We start from the raw sequence: 23,258 nt of genomic DNA on the forward strand, positions 1-23,258 counted from the left end.
CGGCAACATTTTTAATCGAACAATATTGTCGTGTTTCCATTAAGCAAATTTATTTTCAATGTGTCAGATTATATGGTCAGTGGGAACCCAGCTGGAGTTAGTTATGGAGTTCAGCAGGGTTCTGTGCTTGGATCAATAAGGTTTTAGTTTTTATACATCACATCCTTACATTATGTTATCTAACAGGTCTAACCTGATCCCAACGCCAAAACGTTTTATCATAAAGTGAGAGGTTTTTCCGAAATTGGCACATTTCAGTTAAGTGGATTTATTTTCAAAATGTCGGATTATATGGCCAGTGAAAATGCAACCAGGCACAATAATGGAGTTCAGCAGGGTTCTGTGCTTAGATCAACACTTTTTGTTTTATACATCATATCCTTACATTATATTTACACTATATTACCAAACATAATAGTATACATGTGTATCCTTGTCCATGCGATCCTACAATCTGTAATTTCCTTTTATGTAGTTAGTAATAGCTTTTAGTAACCCCTCTAGCTTGGGCCGCTGTGTGGGTCTGCAGCGTCACGTTGCATAACAAAGTGGCCACCACTCCTTGATCTGCTCTCTCCATCCACATCACTTTTCCCTTTTCACAGTTGGCATCCACATCCTGGTGCTTGTGCGTCTCTCTGTGACCCTTTCCTGCGCTCTCACCTCCAGTCAGTCGAGGCAGATGGTCGCCTTTCCTGAGTCTGCTCCGTGCTTTTGTGTTCGTCTGTGTCTCTTTCCTGTCCTCGCCGCCACAGCTGGTTGATGAAGACGGGGTCCTTCCCGAGTCGGGTTCTCCTGGAGGTTTCTTCCTGTTAGAAGGGAGTTCTAGTTTTTTTTTTTTTTTTTGTACTATCGCATGTCAGCTCAAGCACATGAGTGATGGTTGACCATACTGACGCTGCTAATTTCCTTGCAGATCTTAAAAGCGCTCACACCGACCTTGGGTCTGTTGAATTACACGGAGTAAATAGGGCAAGAGAATGAATAGAGGTGTGTTGGATTTATTTGGTTAAATACACAGCAGACGGGGAAAAAAAACAGATAATGAGCAGAAGAACAGGAACAGAAAAGCATGAAAAGCAATGAGTCAACATGTGCTGTTTTTTTCTGGATAGCTTAATTGACAATAAAGATTATTATCGTCATTGTGCTTTGATATTCTGGTGAGAAATCTCTTTACTTCCTCATTCGGGTCTTTTTTTGTGCCCAGTTTGAAGCGTTACTGAAAACAGTCCACTTCAGTGCGCAGCGCTGCTGCCTAGTTGAGCTAAAACAGAACGAACGGGGCCATGATGTGCGTGTCCCCAAGGTCCAGGCGGCTAGCGTCATGCTGTTGACTCTGGTTCTGATGTTTTCTCGACTCTCTTTGTTGTGGTGTTGTGGTGTTGGATGTCCTGCCATTTAAGAGTTACGTGCTGGAACACCGAGCTCCTTAGCTCAGTTCATGAACTTTTTGCATCTAAACAGGTTAAAAATACTGAAATGCTCACGATGGAAGTTTTCAATAAATATCCGTAAATATTTTTATGTCCTCATGTGGCTAAGAGGTCCAGTCTGTGTTGTCATTAGGTGAAGTCAGAGATTCCAATGGTTGCATGTTGACTACCTTTTGTGGCAGTAGAAAATAAACTGTTTTATTCCTTTGGTAAGCACAAAAATTGGCTGCCTGTGTGGTCGTCCATTTACCTCTGAAGTCAGAGCTTTAATGTGGGAATGTCAATAAACTCAACTGTATACTAGTACTAAGTTCAGAAGCCGGTGGGATTTGCTCTGAGCAACGACCAGGCTAACCACCATTAGCAAGACAAGCTAATAGTTAGCTTGGTGTACTTTCAAATGCCACAGCGACGTGTTTGATCAAATGAATTTTGCAGTTTGGAATATTTTAGTGAGAAACAACATTTAGAAGTGCAAAGAAACAGTTTTTCGCCCACGTCCGTCTTTTCGTTTGATAGAGGCGGCCATATTTCATTTTGAAGGTTCTGGTTGTCAAGAATTCAATTTTCCCACTCAGAACACCAACATCTAGAGATGTGGGTGTCCTTTTGTTATTTGTCCAAAGAAAATCTCAGAAGCTTTTAACTTCTGAGTAAAAGCTAAATGGTAAAACTGCCTCCTTAAACCAATCAGACGATGCCAGTACACAATGCTTTTGCTGCCGTTTTTATGGCATAACTTGACAACCTGAAATACCCAAAGTCCTGTTGCAACAATGTTTCTAAATGTCTCTCAGGACGGTTGTAGTTAGAAAATGTGACGTTAACTGGGGTGACATGTGCTAGAAAAAGAATAATTTGACTAGTTTCAACACACCCGATAACATGTCCGTGTTTCTTTAGTGCTAACTTGTCTTATGCAACAAATAGTTTTCCATTAACATGTAATGTGTAGGTGTGCTAAATTTGACCTTTTTTCAAGTTCAGCTTGTTTCATTATCAAAATATATGATGATTTGGAGTTCCTGCTGATCGTTGTTTGAGTTTAGTTTGAATTTCGAGAACCTCTTCTCCCTTAATTTGACTCGGTTTGTGTTTTATAACTTCTCTGCTGGATGATTTTAATGTTTTAAGTTGCTGTACCTTCTTTAAAAATGCGCAGAAGGTCAGTAAAACAGTTTTTAAGAGGAAAATAGGCCCCTTCTCGTAAGGCTACTCCCCCACTCCTCTGGCCCTGACAACCTCCGCCACTCCCTCGCTAAGGGGTGAAGACGCCAGTGTCAGTGCGAGACAATCTACAGGCTCTACTGGTGACTATTGCATACTCGGTCTGCAGAGTTGCATCATTTAGCTCTGCCGAGATGCAAGAGAGCCAGAGGGAGAGAGGGTGGGAGGGAAGAACTGAGACAAATAATGGGAAAAGTGTGAGGAGAGGAAAGGGTGGGAGTCCATGTCCTGCGTTTTCTGTTTGAGGTTTTCACCTCCTCCTCTCTCGCTTGTTTTCCTGTGGCAGCCATGTTTTACATCACGAGGGAAGGTCAGCATCCTGGACGTTGGCACTGACATCATGCTGAGAAACGGACCTGACATAATAGAAGACAGTCCATTTACGCCGTAGTTCTAGCCAACACCGGGACTTGGACGAGCCAAAACGTTAGTGGTTCTTGCACATTGCTGTTTGCCTTATCAAGACCTTGAGAGCGAAACACAGTGGAGAGAGATTTAAACTGTCAACATGTATATCTGGGAATTACGCCCAGCCCAACTTAGCAATATTTCAGCTCCAGGTTTGAAGCCCGGTGGGGTTTGTTGATTTATAAGCTGTTAGCGTCGTGCAAACAAATCTGTATTTTCTCTTTCATCTAAAGCTAATTTTTATATGCATCGGCAGGTAGCCATGTTGGATTTTCAGTTGATGGTGCTGGTGATAAAACCACAGACTGGAATTTCAGATTCTACCGACCTTTCTGGAAATTTCCGCTATAGATAGAACATAATTTTTATTGTGAGATGAGAGTCACTTCTTCTAAGGTTTCAGACTAAAATGTGGAGCAGAAGATGCAGGTACTGCTCTGATCTGTTGCAAAACTCTTGATTTACTAATCTGCTTTGGTTCCAACCCTCACCTATGAATATGAAATTTGGATCATAACTGAAAGAATGAATGACAAGCAGCTAAAATGATCTTCCTCTGAATGGTGGCCATATTCAGTCATAGAGATGAGGGGTGATAAGCTCTCTGGGCGCTTCAAATAGAGCTACTGCTACCTTAGATGGACGGGAACCAATCAGGTGGTCCGGACACCTGCTTCTCAAAAGGAGGTTTTCCAAGCTGGCCCCTCAATTATAATACCTTGGGGAAGACCCTTTCCCTAGACTGGAAATGGTTTGTGAAAAATCTTGGAGAAATGGAAAACAATCGATGCTTTGGTGGATAATTCAACTTGGAACCTTCCACCAATTAAAGACTGACCATCAGAGGCAATAACCATGACAATGGTAGACTGCCTCCTCCAAGTCACTGTTGAATGTTTGAGTCAAATGGAGACGTTCAGGTATCTTATTGTCTTGTTACCGAGTGTTGGTAGAAAGACAACTGAAGGATCAGGGCTTCAAATGCAGCACTGAGAGACACAGGTGAGTTTTTACCAGCCCATGTTGTGAGATATGGATTATGGCGGATTGATCTTGGATACAAGCGGCTGAACTGAGCTTCCTCTGTACGATGTCCAGGGATGAGATCAGAGAAAAACTCGACTTCAAAGAGAGTCAGCTAAGGTAGTTTGGGTATTTGATCGGAATGCGTCCTGGACGTCGACCACCGGAGGTTTTCCATGTGAAATCAACTAAGAAGATCAACTCATGGTTGGGGCACGGAACTTTCTCAAGAGACTATATGAGGTTTCTGAACAGGAATATCTGTTGTTCTCTGTTCAGAAACAGCATGAACAGGGGTTCATGCTGTTTCACTCCCATCAGTGATTGGAAAGTGTCAAATAGGGAGGCAAAGGTTGGATGGACGGATGGATGGAATCTTAACACAGCAAACTGAAAAAATCCAAGTCATGTAGCCAATCAGTTTTAAAACGACTGGACTAACTGGACTTGACATGATGGTACTTGCTCCATAAAAAAACGAAAACTCCCTGGTCTCACTCATTCAGAAATTGGGTTGAAATATCTCACGCAAGAAATAACACACCACTTTTCTAGTCTGTCTGCTTGCTTCCAAAAGTCATGCCTTGCTCGAATTATGTTTTCATTCTATTTCTCCTCACACTGTGGTTTGAGCAGACTGCCCCCCCTTCATGACTTCCATCATGATTCTACCCATTACCACTCATTTAGTTTTTTTGTCTTTGCCCAGTACTCTTCAAGCAGGTATCCAATTTCAAAGTCTCGTGCGGACACTTCGGACCTTTATAAATGCCCTCTTTCTTCTTGCCTCTTTATGCCTTCAGATCACAGAAACACAGCCCCCACGCCTCCCTCCGTGATCCTTGCAGTTGCAGGGACATTCTGAAATTCCTTAAAAGGACTTGTACTGGAAAGATCAAAGAACATGACTTCTAAAATTCGAACATTGAACTTTTTTTTTTTTTTTTACGACTTGACGAGCTGTCGTTGATCCCAATCTCCCTCAATCCTTCTGTGCTTGGCAGATCAAGCAATCTTGACTGTTTTCGTCCCGCACTTTTATAGAGTTCTAACGGAATATATTAAGTTTCATAACACTTATAAAACATTACATGTGGCGCTATGTCCATAAAGCAAAAGGAAAAGCTGCAAACACACACACGATCCAAGAAACTGGAAAGGAATGAAAGAAGGGAGTTAAAAATGCACTGGAGAATAAAGTATGTGAGAGAGGCGAGGGGAGGGCAGGAGGGGGAAGAGAGATGAGGGAGGAGCGGGGAACAGGAGAGGTATGCTCTGCTGGTGAATTGGGAGAGGAAAACCACAGGAAGGAGTTAGAGGGAGGGAAGACAAGAGAGGAGGGAGTAGAAAAAAATTACAGGGAGGGAGAGGCCAGACCAGGGCGACCGTAGAAGCAAATGTTTCCTGTGAGAGGTGGAAAGCCTGATGAGTGTGTGCGTCGTACCTGAGCTCGAGTCAGACTCCATTAAGTGTGACATGTCATGGATGTTTTAACTGTGTAGGAGTTCATGAGAAAAAAAGCTCATGTGCTTTGCGACGTCTCAAAGCCAACCCTTGCGCAAGTTCCTGGAGACCTGTGCACCTAAACGTTTGCAGCCCTTAGAGTTTGAGAGTGCACATTTGCAGGACCAAATGCAGTATTCTTAAATGCAAGTCTTCTTATAGTCACAGTCTGTGCTCTGCTAGGGATGGAAGTTGTGAGACATGTTGCAGGGCTTTGAGGGGGAAAGCTGCTGGAGGTTGGAGGTTTGGGCATTGCTGAGAGTCTTTCCGGCATAGCGTGACTCTGGTGGGAGTGCGTGTCTGGACGCATGTGGCGAAGGACCGACGGCGTATGTGCGTGCCTCAACGGTGCGTCTCAAGCAGCAGTCCGTATGCGAGTGTGTGCATGAGAAAAGTCAGTGAGGTTGCAGCGGAACGAGAAACCAGTGTGGTGAAGAAGTTGGCAAAGAGAGCAGCCGGGACCCTAAACACTGACTTCATTGTGGTTTAGCCTCTGCCTTATATTCTGCCGGGGGATTGTGTCAGTGATTGCGGAAGAATTTGTGGCGACAGCGAGTTTCTGGGAGCCCGAGGGAGGAGGCGCGCATGTGGCTGGAAGGTTGCTGGTTCGAATCCAGCCAGTAAAAAAAAAAAAAAAAAAGTAAATCAAGAAACATTGTCGCTGCCAGCTGTCATTAGCGAGCCGTGCAGCGGGACACCCAGTTGAGGTTTAGCAGCTGTGTTGCACAAAAAAAAAAACCTACGTTCAAACCTGTGTCTGGTGCCATTTAAGAGGCTGAAAAAGTTGTGTCCAGAAAAAACAGATGCCTGCTGAAAGTTTTCCACTTGGGGTGCAGGGTTTCAAGTAAAAAAAAAAAAAAGTTTCCAAGACAGATTTGCTGGCAAATTTTGAAGAAAAAGCTAACCAATAACAGCTCAAATTCTGACTTTGTTTCTTTGCGTTTTAGAAAGGCTGGATTGTCGCTCCTCTGCTTTGCCTCGTTGGTCTTACTGTGACGTTCCAGGAAGGAATTTGGAATAAACATCTGAGTGTAATCTAAAGTTGGCATGGCGGACTGGGCTGCATTAGTCAACAATGTGAGCAATGGTGGACTAATGAGTTTTTTTTCTCTCTCTCTCTCTTTAGAGCTGCATTTCGTTGTAATTTTCCTCTTTATCTAAGAGAAAATATGCGAGCTGATGGGGGGTTTAAACGGAGGTCAACTTCCAGTTTTTGCAGAATCACAAAGTCGGTTTTCTTCTTAAACGGTACCGTCGTCGTGACATTTTGTCCTGAAAACGTAATCCGCTGTGGAATAGGTTTAGTTCAGAGGAGGAAAATGCCGAAATGTGAGTGCCACCTTAAACATTTCCCCACATAAAAAGTAACGGCCGAGAATCTTTAATCTCCCGCGGGTCGTTTCTTGTGTTTGTACCAGCTTGAGTGCTCAGTCTTACCGCTTGCAAGAGTGTTGCAAAGTGTGTGTGAGGGAGGGAAAAACGCCGCCCTCGATAAGATAAAAACCTGGGAGAGAGATTCCTCTAGCAGTGTCCTCTATGGTTACTTCTAACCCTAATGAGATTGTTTTTTTAATTTCAAGGATTCATAAATCCTGCATTCAACTCACCTTTGTGGCATGGGAGAGATTACCTGGAAACTCTGATGGTGAATGAATTCCAGTGTTCTGCATCTGCAGGTTCAGATTATGTTTTTATTGAGATTTCATCCTGAAGGAAAATTAAATTTAATCCAAATTCTGGAAGAAGTTACTAACATTATTATTATTATTATTTTGATGTGCAGGTTGAACTTACCCTATATCTCTGAAACTCAAAATGAGTAAAAATCTCCTTTCCCGGTATATTTTGTGACTTTGAGTTTTGTCACATCCATCCATTTTCCATTTTTTCTGGCTGGTGCCGATTGGTCAAGAGGCGGATTACATCCATGTTCCATGTGTTTTCAATCCTCTATACATTTTCTTTTAAATCAGTCTGCACAACTAAAGAACGTAAAGGCAAAACTCTTATCCCTCTCTCCAATATAATCTCAGGAAAACTGGGTCTGGAAAAGTCTGGAATTTCTCCATGAAAGCTGTGTGGGAACCCTGCATAAATGACGAGAGGCAGCTCAGAGAGCGGTTCCTCTGTGGGTTTGGGACGGAAGCAAATTTAAGACCCACTAAATATAAAAGGTGGTGAATATTAGGTCCCAAACAGGCCAATGTCCTTGGCCATGTTCTTAACACTGCTACTGCAATAACAATATATTGTCGATATGCTGTTCAGCCAAAGCAATCACTGCCGGAACTGTTATGGTCACAACATGACTTTACGACAACCAGAAATGTTCAATAAAACCGTTTAACTAATTCAACTTGACGCCTTAAGGGATTAATTACCACAGAGTTAAAAGCATAAAAGTTTTAAAGGGGCAGTGTGTTATACATTCTTTCACGCATATTTGAGAAATCCGTTAATCTCCCGTAGCAACCATTCAATCGTGCAAAATGCCTGGTTGGACCGAGAGTCACCTTCGACAGCGAAGCTCCATTTTCCAAGCTGAGCTTCTGCCCACTCAGCTCCTTCAGACTAGCCAGCCGTAAATAGCAACCACCTGGTGGAACAGAGCATCTGCTGAGTTCATTATACGAGCTGCTTCCATTGAAACGCTGCTAAACGGTTAATAGAGGAGCGATGTAGTGATGACTTTACAACAACCAGAAACTCCTGAAGGTGGAGTTTCAGAAAGAGGAGGAGTTTTTAAAGAGACAGAGGCCCAATTTGAAGGTGTTAAAGTTACAACATCAAATTTCTTTTAACTGAACATAGCTACTTGATTGTGCTATAAAATTCCACTAATGACAAATACACAATACTGCCCCTTTAATGGAGCCTCCCCATTTTAAACAGACAGAAGATTAATTTTTACACTGCTGGTGCAACTAGATTTTTTGTTTTTATTTCGTAAAACCAAAAGCAAGTCATTTTGGGAAACAACTTCCCCTCGTTGATCCTATGAAAGTAAAATGCACACAAAGTGCTGCTCAGTCTTACATGAAGTAAAGTGTGCATCTTCTCCTGCATGCATGCGACTGTCACCACGATGTAAAATTGCAAAGATAAACCCATCAGTGCTGTCAGCTTTTCCAGCAGCTGCTAACCATTTTTACTCTCCTGCAAGATTTTTCCACCTTACCATGGCTTCTTCCCGTTTTTGGCTTCTCCCCGCGACGCTTTCACTTTGAAGCCGATATCCGAATCTTGAGTCACTCTGTTCGACAGGAGCGCAGTGGTGAGTCATGGACTGAGAGATCTTTTTGACTCATGCCTCAGTCGTAGGGTTCAACCTTAACAAATGAAAACGCTACTGCGAAATCTTGTCGAGCCACTAAAGGGCCGACCGCAGAAATGCAGAGGAACAGTTTCATATCACGATAACTATCATGAGGTTTTCCCTCAGAAACAACAACTGACCTTAGAGACAGATGTGTTTTTCTGTGATGCATCACTAGAGGAACTCAGACCTTTCTCAGAAGTGGATTGTTAGGTTAGAGTAATGAGCTATGTGGCATTAACAAAGAGCAAAGGTTTTCATTTGTTACTTGTTTTGTTCCTCGTTTGTAGTCATTTACACTGTAGCTTTATTACCTTTGGATTAATTGTATAATTTATGTGCATGTACTTTTTTTTTTGCATACATATACTTCCCAGATTATTCTTCCAGGAGAGTTAAAGACATTTAGAAGCTGCAAACTGTTCAGTTTGCTTTTGTGGTTCTAATAAACACAAAATTGTCTTTGTCAGCTTTTTGAGTTGACAAGTAATTATAAAGAATTCATTTATTTTCTTTTTTTTTTTAACCTAGTTTGGTGAAGCACAAAGGGGTTCGGGGGGCGCTCATGTCGCCCTGGTTGGTTGCCCATGTCGCCCATATCAGAACTGTACATTCTTCACAGTAAATAAATGAAATACTTTGTTGTATATCAAGAAAGTATATCCACTTTAAACACTATGCTAAATAAATAATTTGTTCTCTAAACATCCTTGTTTGGAGTGACTGTCCCTTTTAGCACAAATCTGACACAACTAACCCTGTGATTGGCCAACATCTCCGAGTGTGAGAATGAAGTTGTTTTGATAGCTGCTCACCAGACATGTGGCTTGACCTATGAATCAGATTTTCCTCATCCTGTTAAATGAGAGACTGACCTCGGATAAAAGTTAACACTCACACTTAAACCTTCAGATCTGGAAGGGGAAAGAGAAAATCTATGGGGTGTCTACATTTACACAATTTAGCTCCCTTTACTTGGAAAGTAAAATGTTTTTGGGGACTGTATAAGTTGATCTGCCTGTGTTTTAGGGTTTCGCTGTTGGGCTGAGGGAGGAAGCTTTAACATCTGGTTGAATCTGACGGACTCGGGTGTTGTGTGGCCAGAATGTCAGAAGCAAAATCTCTGTCATCGGAGGAACGTATGTAGGATGTGGAGAAGGGCACTCAATTTGGCTCAAGAAAGTTTTGGAAGACCGTTTGACAGCTTAGAAAGGGAAACCTGGGACAATGCCAGGCTGGAGACATGCAGGACACTGCTGATTGGTTGAAGGAGTGCTTTGAAGATCTCCCAAATATGGCCACCATAGAGGAATGCTGAGAGACTAAATAAACTCCCTGATGTCAGGACCTTAGTTTTGGTTGAGACACCTCTTAAATGTCATGTAGAGGATGCAGACAATTCCTGTGGTACCAGTCGGTAGGAAAGGGGATAGGAGATTGTGTTCCAGTAACAAGCAGGTCCCACTTGTAAGGCTCCCTCAGGAATGAGGCTGTGACAATAAATAAATAGGTTTGATTGAGGTGAGTTGGGCCAGGAATGTGTGTAAAGGTCGTGGTACCTCGTCCCACCAGGACTCTCTTTAGAGACGAGGCTCTGACCAACTGCTGAACCTTGAATTCAAGAGACGGAGAGCGGTTCTCATCCCTGCCTCGGAACAGTGGACAAGATAATTATCTCTTGCAAAGCTGCCGACAGCGTCACAGGAACTCGGCTCTCCGGTACTTTGTGGTTCTGGAGAGGGCCTTTGACCCTGTCCCCCCCGAGGTGTTTTGTGGGGAGGCTGTGGTAGTACGGCGCATAAGAGGGATGCCTTTAAGGACTATCAGGTCCTTGTGTAAGCAAGGCAAATTCTGTGGCTGCATTTGTGACATAAACTTGAGCTTATGCCCAAATCCTGCTTGTGGTGTTTATGGACAGGATCTCAACACTTGCCGTGGAGAGGAGAGTATCTGGTAACATCAAGGTTTAAAATGAGCCATTTGCAGATGATGTAGTTCTGTTGGGATCTTTAAGTCATGACCTTCAGGGTGCCCTGAGGTGGTTTGCAGCAGAATGTGAGGAGGGATAAGGTCGTTGTGGTCAACTGGAAAAAGGGGTGACTGCTCCTTTCTGCTGGGAAGTTAGTCTCAACCTCAGTTAGTAGGCCATGTACTGTAGTGTCTTGTTCAAGGGGTGTAGGATGGTATCGGCTCCCTACCAAAGGGTTCCCTCCTTTGACGATGGACAGATGGAGTGAGGGTTTGCTCCTTTCTACTTATTTTTTTGTCCCTAGTCTATGTTCATGAGATATGGTTTGTGACTAAAAGAACAAGATCCCGGATACAACTGGGTTCCTACCATCATCCTCCAACCACTTCTTATCGTCTTCAACATCCAGTTGTTGATCACGTAACTCGTCTGATGCAAGAAAAAAAGTGTTTCCAGTGCAGTTCTGCAAAATAAACCAATTTTGATACGTCTTAGTGTCAACAGTTTTTCAAAATTGCCGTTTTTCCATTAGTCAAATTTATTTTCTAAATGTCAAATCGGACAATTACATGGTCAATGGAAACGCAGCTGCTGCTGCACATTATGAGATTTGAAATCCACTGTTGCAGACAGAAAAGTTGTTTAAAAATGTTCTTCACGTGGAGGACGAACCAGTTGACACACATGTGACACAGATGTGGAGAAAAACAAGCCCTGAACCATTAAAATATCAAAACAAGATTCAAACACCGCCATGTTGTTTATGCCTCAGCTGAAAGAATTTCAAAGTATTTCTCGCTGAGGATTTAATTGCCTTTGTTTTGGGTTTAATGCCTGTTTTTCCCGTCTCAAGGCACCAGTCTTCAGCAGCCATGCTTTCTCTGGACGAGCCGCTGGACCTGAAGCTTCCCTCTGTGAAGTTTGGAAAGAGGTCCTGTCCCTCATCGATCTGTGCTCCTCTCCACACCTCAAGGCCACGCCTGCAGTACACCACCTTCCCATCGCCGCCCTCCTCACCAGGTAACCAACCCGGATGACTGAAGCTCTACCAGCTCAGTTAATAGAAAGATTGGGTCAAGTCAGGCATCCGCGTGGCATTGATGATGCCTGGTGTCACAATGAGTCTTTAACAAAACCAATTCCCTGTTCTCACTTCTCCGGTAACCTAATATTGTAAATCCAATAGAAGTTTGCTCCTCACACAGAGGTGGATTGTCAGCAGATTTGGAAGCGTCGGCTCTAATGAGTTGAGCGTGACACCGACATGAAGTGACCCAAAGAAAACTGCAGCTGATGCAGACAGAATCATACGTTTGTCTCCAAACCAGACTTCCCACTAAGCACCGAGGCACGTCCAGACCACACCCGGGGCAGAGGTGGAAACCGAATCAGAGAATGGTGTTTATTAAGTCGGAAAGAAATGTAGTTTTCAAGCTAATTAGGAAGAAGTGGAAAAACTTTGTCAAATTGCAGCTGTGACACGTGAACACGGTGTAAGGCTAAAAAAGTGATTTGTGTAGATATTTCTATAAGTATTTTATGTGGAATTAATCCTTTTTAAATAAGGATGTAGGATTATATTTTGGGTTAATGTTAATATTATTACTGGGGCTAACATATAGCTAATATATATCTATTTATATAAATTTTATGTTATTTATTACCAATAGGACTGTAAAATAACTTAAATAACTGATATTCAAGTATGGCAGATAATGTACTTGAGTCTTTCACTATTCTATCAAATACATTTAACAAAAGATACTTTGCTTTTTCATTTTCTTTCTTTAAATTATGCTATAATTAAACGATTAATTTGTTTACTTTGGTGAACAAAAAATGCCGCAGGTCTATGCAGCTCCACGTTGCGGTCAGGTGCTTCTTGTTTGCTTAAGTAAGTCCCCACATGTGCATACAAGCTGTTTGTGCCCCGGTCAAAAACAGATGGAACCATAAATAGTTTTTTTTTAAAAAAGAAGGCCCACACAATCAGTTCTATAGTTCAGGAAAAAGAAACTCCTTCTGATCATCAAAAGAAATATGTGGTGAATCATGAATTAAGGAACTGTTATGAAAGTAATTATTTCCCATAGGGGGCGTTATTGCAACAATACAAAAGAAAAAAAATATATAGGAATGTGATTTTAAAGTACTAAATTCCAACATGTCTACTATCTGAAGATGGATCAAAACTCTGAGCTTATGAGAATCTAAGTAACTCAAAGCAACTTCAGAGACCAAGGTCTGACTTGTTAACATTTAAGTATTAACCCTACTGATAAGCTCTAAATCACTTTGGATATTAAAACCAACTAAAGCCTGTTGATGCATATTCTACACAAACCAAGGATTGTACTAAAAACATTTTCCTGATATCTGGTGATTGAAGTTATGCTAAATCATGACTTGTTTAGCAAATGAAAACAAGTCATGATAAATAGTAAATAGTAAATAGTGGTGGTTTGTGAAATAGTGACCCATTAACGTTATTGAAAAGTTCATTTATTTCAGTAACTAAATTCACTAAGTGAAACACATCTTATAGATTATGCACAAACTGATGTCTTCAAGCTTTTATTTCTGTTAATTATAAGGATTTTCTGGCTACAGCTAATAAAAACTTCACTTTATATAAGAATTTTACATCAAACCAATAAAAAAATACAATCAATTTAACATAGAAATGTGGGCTTAAAGAAAAGTGTGTTTAATACCTGCTTGAAGGTTATTTTCAAAAGGTGCTTCCAGTTTGTTTAAATGAGCCTCATTTAAACGCATATTTTTAATTTACAGAATGACTGTGTTAGGCAGGTGGGAAGTTGCTCAGGGCAGCATCAGAAATGGGGGTTACACAAACTCCAGATAAAATTATAGAAATGACTGTCAGTTTAATCATGAAGAAATCTTCTATTACTTTTATGTACGTGGAATCTATGGAGATGTGGCGCCCCCAAGTGTTGAATATGCATATATGTTCCATATTTTGTGCATTTTGTTGTTCACCAGAATATCAGAGGATTTTCCTCATTTTTCTATTTATTCACTGGAACCAACTGCTACATTCAAATGAACAACCTCCACTTAATTTAGTATTAGATCAGCAAACAAAACACATATTGTTTTTATGTAACTGGAATTGAACAGTAAATAGTTAAAGACTTTTAAGACTTATAATACTGAATACTAAATACTAAATAAAACATAAAGATTTCAAAGATAATGCATTTATTTTGGTGTATAAAATTGTTTAAAAATATTCTTTGTCATATTCTTCTTTGGCTCGATGGGATATTAATTGTCCGGAATTATTGATACATTTAAAGTCAAACTAAAGTGCTGCTGCATGAATAAATCTGCTAACACAGTTACAGGTTGGGGGAAAAAGATCTGAAAAGCTTAAAGAAATTTGACCTAAATAGTCTGACTGGTCAAAGTCAGCTGATGTGAGAAAGAAAAATTACAAAAAAACAAAAACAGAATTTAAAGCTTAAACACTTAAAAGTTAAAGGTCAATTAAAGCACCCGCAGGAACCACTTAGTGTAAATGTGATTATACAGGCCCATGCAAACCGCTCTATAGTCTGACATAAAACAGACTAAAGTTTAACCTCTAACTTTCTGATCCAGATTCCCAGTCTTCTCAGGAGCGACCCGGCTGCTGCTTCACCCCTCCAGCCATGGACCTCAGCATGTCCCCGTCTTCTCAGCGGGCCCTCTCCCTGTCTCCGTCTCCGTCCTCCCCCTCGTCCCCCTGCCCTCCATCGCCCCTGGAGTCCCCTCACAGCAGCAGCAGCAGCAGCAGCAGCAGCAGCAGCAGCCCGCAGCCTCACCTCTTCTCTCGGGTAAGAGCCGCTGGTTGCACAGTGACACACAGCGACATGCACACAGTCACATCAGACGGCCACGGCAGCACTGAGTGTGTATTTAGCTTGAAACCATTTTGACTGTTGACTTTAAAGCTGCAGTATGTAACTTTAAAAAAAAACAAAACAAAACATATGTATAGTTTTACATGTGTGTTGAAACTGTCACTATATGTTGTGTATGTTGTGACAGTTTGGCAGGAGACAGGTAATCTGTGAAAAAAAAAAAAACTGAGCTCCTCTGACTTCTCTCATTGCTAACTAGAAACAACCAATCAGAGCCAGGAGGCGGGTCTCATTGCTGTCAATCACAATCTGGTGTGGCGTTGCTCACTCCCACTCCAGTTCCCCTCTTGCTCTCTACTAGCTGGCGGAGCGTGTTGTGAATGCTAGGCTAGGTAGCAGGATCACCGATGGTTTTCTTCTGTTTTTACCATCATCTTAAAAGAAATATACACTTAATTAAAATTCACATTTCCATAGTGAATACGTCTTTCGTTTGATAAATTATGAAATGGTAGATTCTGCATTTTACTGGTTTTTTTTTGTTTGTTTGTTTGTTTGTTTTTACACCTGTAGGTAGATTTAAAAACTAATCTTAATATGGCGCCAATGGACAAAAACTAAAGAAAAAGCTAATCTCTTATTTAAAAAAAAATCTCTTGGATTTGAGACGGGAAAATTTGACGTCTGGTGATTCAGCTGCTTTCTGCACAGCTGCACAAAAACAAAGAAGGTCAAGTCAGGTAAAACACACTTAGATTACGCAATAAAATACAGAGTTTTTAGATAAAAGAATATTATGTGTGGTTTAAAACCCAGTTTTGCAAGCCGTGTACACCAAAAGAGGAAACTTGTTGCCTAGTTACGAGTGCAAATCCCAGACAACACAGCAACCACAGCTAGATACTTCATCATGACTTGTCCTAGTCCAAGTAAAGCATGCTATGTCTTATTTTATTCATTTATAAACATTAAATGATACAATCGTAGATTATGATTGACTTTGTTCTGAATTATTACTTTTGCACAGCAGTCCGAGTCACATCTTTAAACTTAAAAATGAATTTTGCCTTTAAATTTGTTTCACAAACAGAAATGAAAAATGCTCTTTGCAAAATTTTACAAAACACCACAATCTTCAGATCTGTGTCCTCGTTTGATTCATCCAGTAAACTTGAGTAAAAATCCACTTGACGTGCGTCACATCGACCCCTGACTTCTTCTTCTAAATAGTGAAATATGCTATTTAATTTGTCTGAGTCCAGCTGTTCAGAGATCGGAGATAAGTCAAATTGTAGACGTGCTTCAACTATGAATAATAAAGCATGTTTTTTTAATTTTTATTTTATTGAAGATTAAATCTTAAATCTCTCACAAGAACGTTTTTTGAGCCATTAAACTTTAAGCTGACAACTTTAAGAGGTTTTTCCAAAGATTTCTTTTTCTTCTCTAAGTCCTTTTACCAACTGGTCTCAATCACTCCAAAAGCCAATCCTCAGTTTCTGTTTTTAAATAAATTTGATCAATCTGTCATTTTTCAAAAGGAATCATTATTTTTGCTGTTTCCTTTTCTTTTTAAGTTATTAAACGATGTTCCTATTTTCAACAGCATCAAAACAGTTCTTGGAGCTGTCAGACAACAGATCTAACAGTAGGGGGCAGTAGATGCAACAGAAAGAAACTGTGTCTTTTGATTATAAAAAGAAATTTGTTCCATATTTGCAAAAAGGACAGCAATGGATTTTTTTCTAGTTTTTCCTTATGTTTTTGTTGTTCAGCTGTAACATTTGGGATTTTAAAAAATAGAAGAAGAAAAATATTACTATTGAATTCAATCGATCCCTAACAGTGCCTGGAAGTATTAAGAGATTTTTAAAGCATCTTAAAAGTGCAAAAGAACAGGTTAAAGTTAAGAACTTTTCCTCCGTTCATAGAATTACTCATTTTTAGTGTAATGTGAAGGCAGTTTGTGTGAACTCTCAAACCTCTCTCCGTGTGATCGTCTCCTCTGGTAGGAAGCGTCTTGGCATCACAGCGTTGATGGTGGAGCCTCTCAGCCCGGATTTCCATTCTACTTCCCCATGAGGAGCCTGCAGAGGGGCTACAGCTTTTCCTCCTCTGTGTTTATCGGCCAGCACAGAGAGAAAGCCGTTTCCCCAGAGCCCTCGCAGGAAGGTCAGCTGGCCTGTCGGTGGAAGAAGGTAAAATTCCTGCTCAGTTTGTGCAAGGTCTGATCAAAATTATCTTTCAATATTTAAAGAAATAGTCGTTTCTGATACGTCTGATGTTCAAGTGTGGAAAAAAAACTGCAGCTGTAACTCTGGCCACTAGGTGGTGGTATAAGTAAATAATAACATTAATATCAAATAGTCAAATAAATAGAAAAAGAAAAGACAGAGTAGTAAGCACTAAATATTACACTTAACAGAAACCAATACTGAACTGAAACTTATGCATAACATGTTGGAGAACTTTGAGCAAAGTTTTTTATTTGTAAAATCAGTTATATATATCTGCCAAGTGTGAAACATTGTGTACTTTTACTCGCTTTGAAATAACGTCTACAAGAAATAGCCAGGAGATTTTTCCAACACCTCCCACTGAAATTTAATTAGAAGAGTGTTTAAGTTTTATAACAATGTCTAATGATTGACACAGGGTGAATGAACCCGTCATATGTTCATTCAACCATGTAAACCACACGACTAAGATTCCCAAGAGTTAGAAAGTTAAGCTATATTACATACCATTCCTGACAATAAAATACTGAATATCAAAAAATGTGAATGAAAAATTAGGAGTCAATGTAAATAGAAAGTCCTAGAAATTATTACGCATGGATAATAATATATAAATGTTAGTGTTTTGATTTAAAATGTGAATTATTGAGATTACACATTGAGATAAAAGGCAGTGGATAGAGTATAAATATATTTAAAACCATTTCTGGTGCTTTCATATGTCTTGGAAGTAGAGAGCTGATCTCCAGGGGATCCTGGGTAAGATACAGTTTTAATGAAAAACAATCGTTGGTTGAGAAAACGTGACAAGAGGTGAACCAGAACCAGAACTAAAATGGAGAAACATCATTCAGTGTTTTATAGTCTCCTAATCATGGTGTACCATGTGTTGGTACACTGGGGACTAGGAAATTAAGTCTAATATAAAAGAATAACTAGACACAAGAAATAAACAAACTAGAATCACTAGCTAAGGACTGAATAAAGTAAAACAGAAACAAGGCTGATCTAATCAAAAGAACCTGATTTCTTCTGTATTCTTTAATGAATACAGAAGAAACAAACCCAAAACAACTCCAACAATCCCAGACATAACAGGAAAAAACTTCGAGGAAACTGCAAACACGCTGGAACACTGACTTTCTTGAAATCAGTGTCACTAGTTTAGATTTTAGTTTAGATAGTTGCCTTTGATTAGCAGTAAGTGGAACACTGACCAACATATTTGACGTATGCTTGCTTTGTGATTTTTTTGATGGCAGTTTATTGCTTGTTTAATAATTAGTAACTACATTTTATGTTCCTGTGATGTAAAGCACTTTGAACTCCCTTGCTGCCGAACTGTCCTGTGCAAATATGGCAGACTTGATTTAACCAATAAGTTATTGTCACATAATGTCTTGTACAACATCCCTCACTGATTTCTGTCCTCTCCAGTGTCACCTGCTTTTCGACTCACTCCAGGAGTTGGTAGATCACATTAACGACTTCCACGTCAAGCCCGAGAAAGACTCTGGGTACTGCTGCCAGTGGGAGGGCTGCGCCCGCAACGGGAGAGGCTTCAACGCCAGGTACGGTGCACACACAAGGGACAAAGGGTTGAGCTATTCACACCTGATGTCCTGTTGGAAAAAGGATATATTGGGTGTGGACTAATCTTCCACGTTAATGACCTTTTAAAGAGAAGTTGTCCAGAAAGAACGTTTGAGAGTATTCGAATAAACAAACCTAGGTGTCCCACCAAAGGTCATGTCCCGGTTAGGAGCAATTCTTTAAGCCAAATCTTTTTGGGTGATGCACACACCTACAGCATCAGCAAAGCACACGTATGACGGTTGTAACTTTATGTTGTTTGCGCTGCAGGTACAAAATGCTGATTCACATCCGCACCCACACCAACGAGAAGCCGCACCACTGTCCCACCTGCAACAAGAGCTTTTCACGTCTGGAGAACCTGAAGATTCATACCCGCTCCCACACAGGTGAGCCACCCATCCACCCGAAAATCTAAACAAACTGAATACGAAATGCGAAAGACTATTCAAATTAACATTATAGAGTACTGCAAAAGTATTGACTTGCTGTAAAGATATACACTGACTGTAATGTTTGGCATTGCATCAAATTGTCATTGCAATACACTGTATTCTTCTTTCTTTCTATTGTTCTTTATTAACAATGTTAACCGTGGTACAGTTTCTTGGAACCTGTCATCCGTTTTAAGAAGCAGGGAATTTCAGGAGTTTGTTTAGGTAAATATATTAAGCAAATTAGGTCACGTTGGCCAGTCCCCCGGGTCAGGGGGGGAAAAAGTCAGGGTTGGGGTGGGGGGGGGGGGCGATAGTTACCTGGCCCCTGTGTGTGTACAGCTGGTGTGCTCTTTCACGTATCTTCCGCAGGGGGTTTTGGGGGGAGACGGACGCGCGGACGGACGGAGAGAAGGAGCGTATCGGTTAGTGTGTTTTACCTAGAAAACAGTTGGAGAATATATCGGCAAAACTATGAGTGAAACAATGACTGGGCAAGCCGACTATATAATTTACAGGGGGACCACCTCTTTATTGTTCTACATGCACCTTACTAAACAGGAGAGAGTCCACTTTCTCCAGTCTGTGATCAGACATTAAAACGAATGGAAACTCTTCCTCTCTCCTGGGCCCGGGGGCCCCTGCTCCAGCTGCTGAGGTTTTATAATGGTGACTCTGTAATCTCGATCTGGACAGCTGCAGAATATTTAACTTCATCCTCCTACATAAACTTCTTTTGTTGAATTGAAACATAGCAATGACCAGTTGCTAAAATTTTCTCAATTGATGTAGCATTTTCATTCATTATTTCTCTCTGATGGGTATATTTGCTTGTCTAAATGGAAATGGCTGCCTACTTACCTTATGTGACTTTAGAAGCATCAGAGACAGCGACATTTTCTTTCTGTTTGAGAAACAGATGCATGTGTAACAAATTTCCTTTTAGCCACCCTGAGTGGACCCTTTGTTGAACAACTTTTGCTGCACTTGGAGCTTAGCCAGTAAGATTCCCTGTAACAGTCTTCAATCTCGCTCCAGGGAGACAACCAAGAGCAAAGGAGTGGGAGGGAAGAACCAAAGATCTTCCCTATGTGTCTTCTATGCTATGTGGCCTGTTTTTTTGCAGGTCACTTGGACCTGCAAAAAAACCCAGAAAAAAAATGAAACAAAATTTATGACTAAAATCATAATTTTCTTCACTTCTGATGTGTGCCCTTCACTGTGGCATCAGGGGAATTTATGATCAGACTTGTAGAGTGCTATAGGTTATACTGTTAATGTGTAGACTTACCTGAGCTGTGAATCTTTACAGCTCCTCTAGAGTTAACATAGATCTGCTTCTCTTATTAATGCTCCTCATTATTCAGTCTGTTAACTTTGTAAAATATTCAAAGCGTTGCATGTTGTTATAGAAGCTAACCCTATTTTAAGCTTCTCCACAACTGTCTGGTTAATTTATTGCTGTTTATCATGCTGTTCGTTTATTAATGTTCTTGAACAAATCCAAGATTTCTCCCCAGTGTATTGTAAGCCTGGCGGGTCACCAGGCTTTACTTGCAAAGTTTTGCAACCTTCAGGCAACCTTCTCACATCTATTTCTCTTCTTACTTCCAGGCGAGAAGCCCTACATTTGTCCTTATGAAGGCTGCAACAAACGCTACTCCAACTCCAGCGACCGCTTCAAGCACACGCGCACCCATTATGTGGACAAGCCTTACTGCTGCAAGATGGCGGGCTGTTTGAAACGCTACACGGATCCCAGCTCACTGCGGAAACACATCAAGGCCCACGGCCACTTTGTCGCCCAGGAGTCGGGTCCTTCTCCCAGGCTGCGGACTGGAATGGGGCTGGGGTTCTCTGGACACCAAAACCCCGCCGAGCTGCCCTCCGTAGGCGGGGGGCACGTCATCCTTCCAGGGACAGCGGCAGCTCTTCTCAGCAGCCTTGGAACGTCCTTGCCCCTCTCCGCTCTCTGCCACTCCAGGGCCTTGGATCACCACGGAGCGCCCATCTTCTCCATGAGTGGAGGCGGCCGCTGTGGGATCAGTCCACTCGGCCTTTCCGATTCTGCGCTGTTGCACCTCAGGCTCTCTGCCGCGTCTATGCTGGGGCTGGGAGCTCTGGGAGGTCTGGGTCAGGTGACAGGAAAGGAGCCAGAGGGAGACAGTGAAAACCAGGGGAAAAAAGAGGGCGAGGCTCTCAATCTGTCTGTCGGAGAGGGACCCAGACCAGGGGATTCTTTGTCTTGGGTCATTGTTCCCTCAAACACATTTTTCCTAAAGCCAACAGCTGTTAGTTAAGCTGTGAGAACCACTGTGAATATCGCAGCTTTGGAGGAGGATCAGATTTTAATGGAACCAAATGACATCTTATCATGGCTTGATTGCACAGTTAGGAAATCTGTGAGTTTTGGATGAACTTACTCGGTTATGGTACAGTGCAAACATTGCAGACATGCCTGGACAAGAATGTTTTTAAAAACACAAGAGGGAGTTCTCTTTGAGTTTCCCTTCAAAACAACATCAATTTCTAGAAGTACCCTTGCACATGGTTTTTAAAGGGGCAGTATTATGTTTTTCATGCTAATAATGCCATTTTATAACACAATCAAGTAACTGTGTTAACTTCAGTTGTTACAAAAAAGATATATATATATATATATATATATATATATATATATATATATATATATATATATATATATATCTTTTTTGTAACAACTATATATATCTTTTTTGTAACAACTATATATATATATATATATATATATATAAATTATGACTTGAAAGAAATTTGACTTTGTAATTTCTCACCTTGAAATTGGGCTTCTGCTTCTAAAAAACAATTGTGTGTATATATTGAAAACATTCTAATTTTATATTTTCCTGAACCTGTCTATAATATTTGCACTGTACCGTATATCCCTTCCCTTTACTGGATTTTCTTATGATTTCCAGGTACATTTATCACAGACTTTTGCCTGACAAATCGGCTGCGTCTTTGCACTTACGGAACAGTGGCACAATGCTTAATATAGTTACAGTGTGGAATTTATCTGGCAGTAAAAAGAAAAACAAAAACACACCACGTGATGAAAATGTTTTTATTTTTTTTTTAGCATCAGTTACTTAAGTTAATTGATTGTTTAATGGAGCAGGTTTGAATTACCGTAACATCCAGACTGCAGAGAGCATCCGAATGAAAGACACGCCCACTAACTTTAAAAAACAAAAGAAAAAGTCTGAAGAAGTTTGTTGTCGCTCTCAACGTCAATTTCGTCTTATGCCATCCTCTTCATCACTCCAGCCTGTCGAAACCCTTTGGCTAAATACCAGCTGCATCGCAGTGTTCAAAGCGTGTGAAAAAAGTAGCTCCTACAGTCTGGAAATTACGGTACTTTTAAAAGGCGAAAATGTGATACGACATAGGTTGGAGGTTAATTGGGAGATCAGTACGGTTACAGCTTTACAACTTCTATCAATCTAAATTTTCCATGTGCTACAGAACACCTGTGCCATGATAACAGGGTGTCTTTGGTTTTTGTGTTGGAACAAAAGTGGCTGTGTGTGAAAAGCTCACCTTAGCGCTCCCGCCGGCCCACAGGAAGGAAACTAATTAGCCCTCTGGGGAGTCCCGAAAGGTCTAATTAAATATATAATTTATGATTTACTCCACTAGATGCTTGACCGACCTATCAGTACTGCTACTGTGGATCTCAGCTGCATCGTTGCTTAGTTTCTCTTATAGCTCCTCTGAATCGAATTGGCACCTTTTCGTGCATGATGGCGAGACAGAAACTGCATCATTATACAGACATTGTGATGTTTTTTTTCTTTTTTCAGATCACAATAGGAAAATAAAATAATTTGACGCAACTGAATGTAGGGTTATGGTTAACTCCTGTATTTAGGGATAACTTTTTTTTAACGATAGCTTATTTGTCGCTGCATTCAAAGACAACGATCTAGGCAGGATCAGCCTGGCATCTTTTCAACGACGGATTGGTCATCGAGAAAGACAAAGGTGTGTGTGTGTTAATGCACATCTGCTTCAAGTGACTGTTAATATGAAGAAAAGCAGATTCTAAGAAACTGAATGATATCTTGATATCCTCAGAGTGTAAAAGAAAAAAAACCCATCCACATTAAAACCCGTCTGCATGTAGTTTGCATGTTAGGAATTTTGATGTTTTACTTAAACCAGCACACACTGCCAGTGTGCCCAAAGTTGTACTGCTAATATT

General features: G+C 40.8%; 1 protein-coding gene and 1 long non-coding RNA gene across 2 annotated transcripts in view; both read left to right on the forward strand.

Annotated features, from left to right (window-relative positions):
* LOC106946828 (zinc finger protein GLIS2-like) overlaps positions 1-21,490 on the forward strand; it is a 29,936-nt gene extending 8,446 nt beyond the window's left edge. Inside the window, exons 2-7 of the mRNA XM_015031472.1 lie at positions 11,735-11,902; positions 14,510-14,724; positions 16,764-16,949; positions 18,426-18,559; positions 18,852-18,970; positions 20,630-21,490. Coding sequence (XP_014886958.1) covers positions 11,755-11,902; positions 14,510-14,724; positions 16,764-16,949; positions 18,426-18,559; positions 18,852-18,970; positions 20,630-21,315 — 1,488 coding nt within the window. The 5' untranslated portion in view covers positions 11,735-11,754 and the 3' untranslated portion in view covers positions 21,316-21,490. The remainder of the gene's footprint in view (positions 1-11,734; positions 11,903-14,509; positions 14,725-16,763; positions 16,950-18,425; positions 18,560-18,851; positions 18,971-20,629) is intronic.
* A 299-nt stretch (positions 21,491-21,789) lies between these two features.
* On the forward strand, positions 21,790-22,666 carry LOC106946829 (uncharacterized). Its single transcript, XR_001424837.1, has 2 exons — positions 21,790-22,103; positions 22,134-22,666. It is a non-coding gene; the product is annotated as an uncharacterized LOC106946829 (long non-coding RNA).
* Positions 22,667-23,258: the final 592 nt, after the last annotated feature.

This window comes from Poecilia latipinna, unplaced genomic scaffold (assembly GCF_001443285.1).
Source record: "Poecilia latipinna isolate Pla-1442-1.1 unplaced genomic scaffold, P_latipinna-1.0 Scaffold208, whole genome shotgun sequence".
Taxonomy (NCBI): Eukaryota; Metazoa; Chordata; class Actinopteri; order Cyprinodontiformes; family Poeciliidae; genus Poecilia; species Poecilia latipinna.